This window comes from Nilaparvata lugens, chromosome 3, assembly GCF_014356525.2.
Source record: "Nilaparvata lugens isolate BPH chromosome 3, ASM1435652v1, whole genome shotgun sequence".
Lineage (NCBI taxonomy): Eukaryota > Metazoa > Arthropoda > Insecta > Hemiptera > Delphacidae > Nilaparvata > Nilaparvata lugens.
In genome coordinates this window covers 62816215-62828406 of record NC_052506.1, presented here as the reverse complement: position 1 = coordinate 62828406, position 12192 = coordinate 62816215, and the positions used below count along the sequence as shown (strand labels likewise).

At 32.9% G+C, this 12192-nt stretch overlaps 1 protein-coding gene across 3 annotated transcripts in view; it reads left to right on the top strand.

Annotated features, from left to right (window-relative positions):
* Nucleotides 1–12192, top strand: part of LOC111044187 (general transcription factor IIH subunit 1) — a 69302-nt gene that overhangs the window by 10333 nt on the left and 46777 nt on the right. For all 3 annotated transcript variants that reach the window (XM_039424302.1, XM_039424304.1, XM_039424303.1), the window contains exons 7-11: nucleotides 7408–7600; nucleotides 9546–9638; nucleotides 10097–10231; nucleotides 10940–11036; nucleotides 11725–11900. In XM_039424302.1, the coding sequence (XP_039280236.1) occupies nucleotides 7408–7600; nucleotides 9546–9638; nucleotides 10097–10231; nucleotides 10940–11036; nucleotides 11725–11900 (694 nt within the window). The remainder of the gene's footprint in view (nucleotides 1–7407; nucleotides 7601–9545; nucleotides 9639–10096; nucleotides 10232–10939; nucleotides 11037–11724; nucleotides 11901–12192) is intronic.

The following is a 12192-nucleotide window of genomic DNA, read 5'->3' as shown; positions in this document are numbered from 1 at the left end:
ATTTTTAGTACAAAATATGATAAGAGGGGTAGAAACCATGAACGGTTTAGTGGTTTACATGAAAGTTACTAGCTCTAGCTCCAACTAAGCGATTGTCTTTTGGGTGGTATATTGTTCAAACTTTTCACGTTTATTTTTTTTTTTTCAATTTTTTCAATTCTTTTTATTTGCCATCAATACAATTTACAAAAAATTATTCAAGAAATTCATAGAAATAAAAATAAAACATAGCTTACAATCAAAACAAAAATTATAAATTAAATATATTTAAATCAAAATCTATTCATTAAGGCAACAACCCAGCAAGGAAAATCCTGTCCGCTGGGCGTGAGCATCAGTTCAATATTATTATATCAAATATTATTCTATTATTATAAATAAAAATAAATATGGCAAAATTTTAGAATCACGTAAGTAAACAAAAAATAAGGTTGAAAAAAAATGTATATTATAAAATATTATCGAGAGTAAAGAAAAATGTCTCAATTATCCATTTATTTATCTGTGCCCCATGTCTATCCTCAGTTAAAAATTGCATACCATTTGGGATTAAATTAATTAATTTTGTGCTTAAATAATTTAATTGTCGACGTAATATTGTTAGGTTAGTGTGATTTATGTTGAATAAATTATGAAAATTTAACCTGAAATTATATGTGGCTAGATTATTCCTTATTGTAAATTTATCTTTATTTTTTCTTATGTAGTAGAGAATTTTTTTAATATATAGTTGGCGTATGGTCATTACCTTGAATTCATCAAATGTGTCCCTGCTTGGATGAATTCTTGGTCTATTCAGAATAGTCTTTATTATCATTTTTTGAATGACAAAAATCCTATTTATTATGTAATCATAAGTTCCCCCCCATACTCCTAACGCATATTGCAGAATTGACTGAACGTATCCATGATAAATTAGTTTTAACTCCTGTATATTTAATAATTTACGGATTTTGTAAAATATATAAGATATAAATTTTAGCCTTTTACAAATGAATGCTATATGCATGTCCCATTTGAGATGACAGTCTACCATAATCCCCAAATACTTGACCACTTTTTCCTGTTTTAGTTTCGGGCAAGCACATTCTCCCCACGTCTCCGATTCACAATTCGTGTGTATTTTAAGTACAATTTCCTCTGGTGGTTGTCCAATCACAGTGGGAGAAAAAGCAACATATTTAGTCTTAGTAGTATTCATACTCAATGTATTCAGATCAAGCCACTTTTTAATATTTGACATAACTTTTTCTGCTTTTAAAGACGTTTGGGTCCATGACTTATCTTTAACTATTAAGGCTGTGTCATCAGCAAAGGAAATTATTCTTGAATCTTCAATTTTTACTTTGAATATATCGTTCATATAGAGTAGGAATAGAATCGGTGATAAGACGGTACCTTGCGGCAATCCGAAATCATTCAGCTCTACAATATCTGATGTATAATGGTCATTCTCAGAAATCAGTTGTGATCGATCATTTAGGTAACTTTTGATTAATTCAAATGAGAGACCTCTAATCCCGTAGCTTTTTAATTTATTGAGTAAGTTATTATGGGGAATAGTATCAAAGGCCTTAGCAAGGTCAATGAATATGGCAAGGCACTTATTTTTATCAGAGGACATACTATCAGATACTTCATTTGCAAAATTGGCCAGGCATCCTCAGTATTTTTATTGCTTTGGAACCCGTATTGATCTTTATCAATTATATCATGCTTATCAATAAAATCCATTAGTCTAATCTTTATAGTTTTCTCCATTATTTTAGCCAGGTTGCTAATCAAACTTATGGGTCTATAGTTTTCAGGAAGTTTGTGGTTACCGGATTTAAATAGAGGCTTGACTCTGGCTATCTTGAAACATTTTGGAAATTTACCAGTTTGAAAGCATTTGTTTATAATATAGCATAAAGGGGTTTCGATCCAACAGGATATTCTTTTTATTAAAACATTATGGATTTGGTCCATCCCAGGACTTGCTGAATTCTTCAATGTTTTAATAATATTTCTTATTTCCTCCACTGTGACAGGTCTGAGGAATAGAGATTGACATATTGACTGTAAAGGGGCTTTGTATAATTCATTAAGATTTGTGGACACAGTTGGAATCTTACATGCATATTCTTTACCAACTTCTGAAAAAAACTTATTTAGTTTGTCAGGCTCTATTTTAACATCGCTTATTTCACTAGAGTCATTTCCTATGATCTCTTTCATAACTTTCCACAAATTCTTACTGTCATTCTTGTATTCATCTAGTTTATTTCTATAATAGTTTGTTTTGGTGATATTTATTAATTCTTTTAATCTGTTTCTGTATTCCCTGAATCTGTTTTTTAGTGTTATATTATACGGCTCCTTTATAGTTTGCGATTTCATTCTATCCCTAACATTAATTGATTTAATGAGACCGGATGTGATCCATGGTTTTAATGCTCGGTTCCTGTGTGTAACATTTCTGGTTTTAGTTGCTCCTTCTATTAGACATTGAATTCTCTCAACGAATAATTCCGTCAATAGGTCAACATCGATGACGTTATCTGAATACAAGAATCCCCAGTCTTCTACTTCAAGTCTTTTTAAGAGAATATCATAATCAATTACGTGAATACTCTTTTTTAAGCTTTTAATATTATTATTATTATTATTATTATTATTATTATTATTATTATTATCTTTCATGTGCATGTGTAGAGCAGTCGAGAAATGGTCTGTGATTGATGTTTTGAAAACATTACCGATAGAATGTTCATTTATTTTAATACTATTCTTGAGAAAAATATGATCAATGCATGAGTGTGTGGTCTCCGTTACTCGCGTGTTACAATTGATAAAAGACTCGAAGCCATATTTATTTAAAGTGTGTATGTATTCATCGGTCACTGTATTACTAGTATTCAAGTCAATGTTTAAATCTCCCATAAAAATACAGCTGTTTCTATCACCTAGCTGTTGAAGATTATTTTCAAGGCTATCCAAAAATGCAGTTAGATTACCGCTAGGTGAGCGATAAACTGCAATTATCAGTAACCTGATACCACTATCTATCTCAACAACCAAGCTCAGCGAGTTAGCTTCATCAATATCTACTGAATGGATTACAAAGTCAAAACAGTCTCTAACAAACACACAAATACCATCACATTTATTCAACTTTGAGAATTTATTTATTGTTTTATATCCATTGATCTTATGTTCGTATGGAATACCTTCACAAGACCAGGTCTCTGTCAGAACAATTATGTCGAATTCAAAACGTAGATCACTCAAAAATAAAATTAGTTCATCAAAGTTCTTGCCAATACTCCTAATATTCATGTGAAATATATTGAAAAATTTATGTCTATTTCCTGGGGACGGTAAGTATTCACAGTAGTTGTCAATTACATTTGTTAATTTTAACTCCTTATTAAGTAATTGTAGATTTCCTCTATTGCTATCATTACAGTTCAGAGTTCAATAAAGTAAAAATCAGGGAAGCCGTATCTTTATTCTCCACCACTGTTGGAGCGCATTTGAGAAGAAATTGGGTCATCACACCTGAGACGATCTAGATCAGCGTGGTTTGCCAGTCGGATGGGTCTTGAGTCTTCGTGCTTTCTAACATATATTTTACCATTCATGACCCACACAAATTTATAGCCGGTTTCCTTCGCAAATAGTTTAGCACCTTTCAGCAGACCTCGGTAGTAAGTAGACAAATTTTCGTTTATGTATACTGGCCCGTCTTGTAGATTTCTATTTATTGATGTGGTTCTTAACTGTCCCGGTGGTTCCAATTTTTTCAGCTCACTCTGTATTTTTTTATATTGAGAAAACAAGTTGTTCTTCGCAATTCTATTATTGAATTTTATTAGTATCGGTGGAATAGCATGTTTATTCGTAGTTGGGAGTCTATGAGCAATATCGATCTTCAATGCATCATTTTTCAATTTGAGAGTTTTTGAAATATCTTCGATTATAGCATAAACATCTTCGTTTGGCGTTTGCGGTATTCCGTGAATTTCGAGGTTGTTAATCCTGCTGTATTGCTGCAGCTCGATGACTTGTAATTCCATCTCGTGAACCTTCTTGGACAGTTTTTCATTTTCCTTTTTTATAACAAATTGTTCAGTCTTAAAATCATCTATTATCAACTTGTAGTCATCAATTTTAGCTGAGAACAACTCCACTGATTTACGCAATTCGAGTACATTTTCGTTCGTCTTCTTCAATTCATCCCTAAAAAACGCAAGTTCCGTAGAGATTATACCTTTTATTTCATTCAATATTTCTTTCTTGCATTCAGGATTTAGTTCCATTTTGTTTTGCTTTTGAGTAACAGGAGATAGTTTATTAACTTTACACGATGAACACTTCCACTTGGCCAAGTTAGCTTTAGACAGTTTTTTAAAGTTAGCTTCGGAGATTCCTACACATTTAAAATGAAAAGCGTTTCGGCAGATTGAACACTTTATAAGCTCGGCCAAATCAACGGGAGTATTACAACAGAAGCACTTCAACATTGCATTTCAACAAGCAAAAATACCAGCATATTTTCAGCACAAACAAAAATTCACAGTCTCAGAAAGAGAAAAAGAAAAAATCCATCACAGTCACAATGGCAGACACGAAACACAACACGATAACAGAGCTCCGAAATTATCAACCTTTACGTTCGACGTTCGAACTGATACTGATACTTATTATACCGGGTGATTGAAAAAGGACTTCACAACTTTGAAAATTCATATAAATCTTATTAAACAAGGTACACAGCTGGTTTTGGTGTTGTTTTAAAGGAAAACACTCAAAGTTTTGACTCGCGGTATCCGCTAGTGCCTGGTCACGCCGCATAAGCGCTAGTGGCAGTTACATCAAAGATGGCTGCTTTCACTGGGCCGAGCGTGCTAGCTGTTTGTTTTGGTTTAAAGAATCGAAGTTTACAACAGTTCAGCGTAATTTTCGTACCAAGTACACTAAAGATCCTCCTAGTAGGCCTACAATTTATGAGTGACAAAATGTTTTTTAGAAACAGGGTGTCCAGTAAAACATACAAAATCCTCAGGTCGTCCAAGCACATATGACAAAGTCGTTGAGCAAGTGAGACAAAGTTTTGTCAAGAGCCCTCCAAAATCGACCCGGCCTGCATCTCGAGAGCTTCAATTCCCACAATCGACAGTTTGACGAATATTGAGAAAACGTTTGCATTTGAAACCATACCGATATTCGCTTTTACATGCAATTAAAGACACTGATAACATTGCCCGTAGGAACTTCTGTGTGGATATATTGAATCAAGTGGATGATGATGAACACTTCTTGGATAACATAGGTAATCTTTTCTGGCGAGTCAACTTTTCATTTAAGTTGCAAAGTTAACACACATAACTAGGATTTGGGGCAGTGAAAATCCGCATGAAACATTGCAACATGTACGTGATATAATAGCCCGTGATATATAGCCCTAAAGTGAACGTTTTTTGTGCGTTCAGTAAGTGTAGAAACACACAGACAGCGTAGCGTAGTGCAGCGTAGAGTAGCGTATGTTTTGATACAAAATCATGCATTGATTGGTGGTTGTACACACTGGATAGCGTATTGGAGCGTAGCGTAGAGTAGCGTATACAGGAGGAACAAACTAGTTTGTTTTTCTCGGAGCGTATTCGAGCGTATAACCTCAAATATTACGATGATCACAATAACTGACTGACGGGAGCATTTAAACACTGTGTGGTAATCAAATATATTGTAAATGAGTATAATTTTTTATGAAATAAGAAATATTCATTTTTTAAAATACTGATAAATAATAACACTGAATAATACTGATAAAATAACTTCTATTATAGTCAGGTATAATTCTAACTTATAACTTATTGAGTTACAATAGTTATAATCATTGTAGTATATTATATTATGAATAATAAAATGATAATAATAATTATATTAGATTATATTATGAATAATCACCCATAACTTGAGGTAGCACTAATATTATGAGGTATAATCTTCCTTTTAGTATAAGGTATAACTTTCCCAGCATAGAATTTTTCTAACACGCTACAGTTGAAAAAATGTAGACATATAGAGTTATTGGAAATCATGGAAAGAGCTTAACATTATTTCTTTTACAAGGGTAATTTGAAATAAATGAGAACATTGAAAATCTGAATAAAATATCAAATTCTACCATTTAAAATATTAAAAAATACTAAACTTATAGTAACATCTACTTATATAATATTTAAAACTATTAAAAGAGAAGTCTGATCTATGAAATTTCTAATGTAGCCTACCTACTCATTTATTTTATTTTTGTATAATAATTGATCTTCCTTTTATTTCTATTTTCCATCTTTCCATGGATTAATAAATTTATAGGTATTCATTATTGCTTGCAGACCCAGAATATTGAAATCTCTGCAAGTATTTTATTCATTAATCCAATTCATGGATTAGTCCTGATAATAGATAGTTATATATTCCAAGTTTTTGTCAAAAGTTATTGTTCACTAATTAATAATTATTAGATAGAGCCTACTCAATAATAATTGTTAATTATTTTCATCTTGTTGAGCTGTGTGATCTTGTTATCTTCTTGCTTATAATTTGTAAATAATATTGTGAATTGGATTGAATCTGAATTTGAATGTTGCCGCCTTTACGCTACGCTACGCATTTCTGTGTGTTTCTACACTAAGAGAAAAGTGAGAAGCGGCCCCTTTTTCCAAGAGAGAACCATCAACGTGTACCTTAGATATGTTGCAAAATTTTTTGATACCTCAGATCGATGAGGATGACTGAGAACAAATAGTTTTCTTTATGCTAGATGGCGCACCACCACACTATCTGACTGACGTCTGGGATTTTCTTAATGACCGCTTTCCAAATCAGTGGATTGGCCGTAAAGCGCCAATTGCATGGCCCCCTCGTTCCCCAGACCTAACATAGCTGGATTTTTCTTGTGGGGTTTCATAAAAGATATGGTGTACGTACCTCCTCTGCCAGCCTCTCTACCTGAACTTAGAGCAAGGATTTGCGCTGCTGTTGAGCAAGTTACACCTGAAATGCTAGTGCGAGTCTGGGTAGAAATCGACTATCGATGGGATGTCTGCAGTATAACCAACGGAAGTCACATCTTTAGAACATCTTTAGTTTAATGTAAAAAAACTTGGAGTGTTTTCCTTTAAAACAACACAAAAACCAGCTCTGTACCTTGTTTAATAAGATTTGTAGTACTGTATTTAAATTCTCAAAGTTGTAAAGTCCTTTATGAATAACCCGTTATTAAATCATTTCATTTTTATTCTTAGAATTTCATACTCCATTTTTCCGTATTGTGTGTTTATTCAGTGTTATTTTTTTGTAATAATTTATGTGCTTCCTCGAGTTTATATTAATGCTGTTGAAAATTTCATATTGCAGATTCAATCAACATTCAATAATGGTGCTGAAAGCTTTCCAACAGTCCAGTGATAGTAATAAGACACAAGGTGAAACCACGCATACCACAATAAACAACAACGAAAACAAATGCACCACTCAGCCCCATGTAAATGGTGATATTTTACCGGGCACCAGTGGTGAAGACTATGACGCGCAAAGAAGCGCAAAGAAGGTAAACAACGCAAATCAATAGATGTCTATTTGTTTTTAATGAATTTCATTTTATATTAGCAGGTAACCCCCCGTGCTCCGCATCATTAGGGTCTAATTAAACACGTGACAAACTGAAAACTTGGCCTACTGAAATCTTGACGAATTTAAAATAGGTCTATAACCATCCTTGGTAAATTAAGAATCTATATGCGAAATTTTAAGTTTCAAATTTCAATTTCAAGTCCAGTGGTTGAGACGTGATGATGCGTCATTCGTGAATTTCCTATCCCGTACTTGTATAGGCCTAAGTCAGTTCCTTCCTTTATTATATTATAGATAAAAAGAGGTTGGTTTCTATTAAGAAGTTCTAGACTAGAGCTCTATTATTAATAATGGAATGATAATATTAATTGAATATAAAGGGATTTGGAAGATGGGAGATTGTGAGAAAAGTTCACAGTACTATCAGGACCAAACTATACGAAGCGTTTTTAGCCTTTTTCAGACGAGTCGGTAGTGCAGGAAGCTCTCTGATTGACTGATTATTACCTGATTCCCGAACGCCAATCCAATCAGCCAATCAAAGAGTTTCGTGCCCTGCCAACTCGTCCGAAAACGCCTGAAAAGACGCTTTTTGTGGCTTGGCCGGCCGGCCCTTACTCTTCATTTCAGAATACAATTAAGGGCCGGTTTCCGAGCTCGGCATCTATAAGTTATAAATTAAGTCCCCGATTAAAATAAGCTCTCGGTTCTAAATCGACTTTCTGAGACACGGGTTTATCTTCGGGGTCTATCAAGTTCTCGACTTATTTGAGTCCAGGACTTGCAAAATTCAAGAGAGAAATTCTCAATAATTTTTTGTTGTTGGCACTATAGCCTATAGCAGAACAGCTGATTGAAGCGGGCTAATTCAAATAAACATGCTCTCCAAACTATTTTGTAACAATTATTTCGTCAAAATACGTTTCAATTACTTTGTAGGCCTATTCAAAGGAAAACCTAAACTTTTGAAACATTTCATTCTACGCTATGCTTTATTGATCATTGATCCCAATAGTGATTTTGGAATAAACATTTTAGTAGGCTATTAAGTTGGAAAACGTAATTGTTAAAAAAAACTGGAATAATGATGTATTATTGTTATATTTTTATTATTAATATGCTGAATATAACATTGATTAAATAGCATTCACATTGGAATATAAAATCCCAAGGCAATCCTTGTATTATTATTCTTGAGAATTTTTAGGTTATGTCACAGTCGTAAAATAAGGTTAGTTTTTTTGCATAATTCTGATAGAACTTTATTTTAAAAGACTAGCAAACTATAAATTATGAATTTAGATTTACTAATCCAAATAATTTACGTATTTCAAGACATTTATTCGGCTATTCATCTAATCAAAAACAATAACTGAGATGTTTTTGCTCAGTTTAAGGCCAGAACTTAATTTTAAAACCTACCTCAGTCGAGGGTTTAAAATCATCATCCATCACGCTGTTTTAAGTTCTGGACTTGACGATTTCTTATAAATCCTTGACTCGGAAAGAAACGAGAATCTAATTCAAGTTCTGGACGCATAAGCCCTTCACTCAGAAAGCGAAATTATAAACTCCAGGGTCCAATGTGATCTCTAAACCCCAGGGTCTATTTGAGTCCTCGACTACGTTAACGCTGTGACTCGGAAAGCCAATTTTCTGACTCCAGAGTTTAAAGCCAATTAAAGTCTAAAAAACTTGGCTAAATCCCAAGCTCGGAAACGGCCTTAAGAATCCATGAACTGAAAGTCAAAATCTTTGCAGTTATTGTCTTGATCTTGATTGTTTTAATAATAATCGACATAACTGATTCACTATAATGTTATTTATTTTGATATCCTTTACAATAATAATATTGTAAACAATGTTTAGGCAGAATAGTCAAAATAAATTTCATTAATATGTATTAATTTTTAATCTTTCAGATGCGTATTCAAGAAAAAGTGAGGTATAACGATCTTGATGGAGACTGTGATATACTTAATTCCAATAACGTGAAGACTTTAAATTTAACCAAGGTAAGAAGTGATCTTCAAGTAAATTTAGTTTTTAGTTGTGAGCTATTTCCCCTTTTTATTATTTTTGTTTGACCTGAATATGACTTACTTTCATTTACTTCTAATATTTGCCTTTTATCCTTCTGAATCTTTATGCCAGCAAAATTTGGTATTAGGAAGTTACACAATAAAAACCCTATGAAATTGGAATCAGTAAAATTTGAAAATAGGTACTAAATTGTTTGTTTCAGGTATCCATTATAAATTTTTCTTAGGAACTTAGGATTTTTCTTAGAAGTGTAGTCAAAGTCTAAAATGTGAACTTCAAGTTACATTTTTCAGATACTGAATCTGTTAAAAGTGGTTTAAAAACATTTTTTGGTCGATTTGAAAGATTTGTTTCATTTTTATTATTGAATGTAATGTATGAATGTTTCTTACTTTCTATTAGAAAAAATATAGAACATTGTATTCAACAGGTTGAACGTTACCTTCATGGACCTTTAGCTGGAACCAGTGAATCAAGTTCAAATGTAGAAAACGTTTCGAAGTCTTGTGATAGGCTAAGACAATGTGTATCCAGTTGGAACTTGAATCAAGCTAATAGAAGTCATGTAAGTATAAAATATATTTCTTTTCTCATTAATGATACAGTAATATCAGTAATTCACAAATTACAATTATATTGGTTCCTCAGTATATCAATTGGAACGAATCCAAAGCTACCTACAGACTTGAACGCCTTACGCTTCTGAAACACTCTATAATAAGCATATCATCTGATGAAGAGCGTAAGGCACAATTCTCACAGAACGGACGTGGCACAGACTTTTGTCACTTCCACGCTACTCCTATATATTGTCCACGTCCTATATATAGCGTCACGTCTTTTCTGTTTGCATTGGACCATAATATGTTTACCTAGGAGAAAGTAACAAAAGTCTGCGTTACATTGAATCTTTTTGAGTTGGGCATAAGGCATGTGTTTGTGGTGGTATGTAAAGTACACAGCTATTGACTCTCTTCAATTCTCAGTTATTCCTTAGTTCCTTGAGTTAACCAAGCTAATTTGAGTTAGTTATGAGTTAAGATAGAAAGATACTTGATTAATTATCCAGTTATGTTAGTAATTTTTTGAAATGTGAAGCCAACTGCTCATATTTTGTTCACAGTGCGACGATGTCACTTGTCTTGTTTTATTATTGATTGTGTTTTCGTAAATAATCGAAAAAATATTTTATATTTTCAACTAATATTTGCATAAATTCCAGTTCACTCACTACTATTAGACAACGGCACTAAATTGATTTGGATTATTGTAGGTTGTCTCGGTTAATCCCCAGAGCGCTGTATCAGCTCTTGGTGAACTAACTCCCGGTGGAGCACTCATGAAAGGATTTCATGAAGAATCATTAGCACGTGAGTAAAAACTTCCAACTTAATTTGTTTCATATCCTTGAAAAACTATTGAAATTTTGAGAATCATTATTTTTTCCGCGAGATTGGGATATTGATTTTTAATTACTGTTGGTTATAATCGCCAATCTGCTGCAAGCAATGTACATTTCACTGGCAAGTGTACAACTGGCGGCTTGGATCAAAGAAAATCAGTTAAAAATAGCTATTTATACCATCTGCATGTAGGCTTAAGATCAAAAGGCACAACCATCAAGCGCTTGCAATATAATATTGGCGAATTAATTTCTGAGAATTCCTGTGTTATTCTCTACATCCAACTATTCGACCTAAGCTCTAACTTGCTTTTGTATTATATTTGAATTATTGAATTTAATTCAAATTCAAATTTATTTATCCTTGATGATAATTACAAAGTTTGAAACTTGAAGTATAAATACATAATATAATATTTTTAGTAGGCATATCATCATCTAGATATTGAAAACATCTTTATTCACTAACCTGTACAGATACATGGGAATAGTGTCAATATTCAAAAATACATACAAACGTAAGTATTATATACGAATACTTTGAAGTAGAACATATGTAAAATTTTTCCTGGTTAAAAATAAATTAATCAATTCTCCTTAGGTACCCATTTCCTGTTGAAAATCATCTCTAGATCACTTTTAATTTTTATTTACAGAATTGGTTCCACCTTCTCTTGAGAAAGATTTGCATCATCTGTACATGAGCGGCTGTGAATTGTTGAGGCACTTCTGGGCTTGTTTTCCTCCTACTACAAATGAGCTACAAGAAAAAGTCGTTCGAATGCATGAGGCTCTCCATAGATTCCATTCTGCCCGTCTCAAACCATTTGAGGTATATCATATCCTATCATTTACTACATTAATAGAATTTTCAATTATTTTTTTCTACTTATTTGGGATATTCATATTTCCTTGAAGCACGAAGATTAGGGATTAGGTTTGTAGTAATTATTATGACAATGATGAGTCAAAAGTTTTAGGCTGGCCACTAACGGTAGGACATGCATGTACGTACATGTTTGTATACACACATATTAATCATGCATGTTTTGTCATCAGCGAGAGGCTTCTAACATAATAAAATAGCAACCAATAACAATAAATAAACCACTGGGAAATTACAA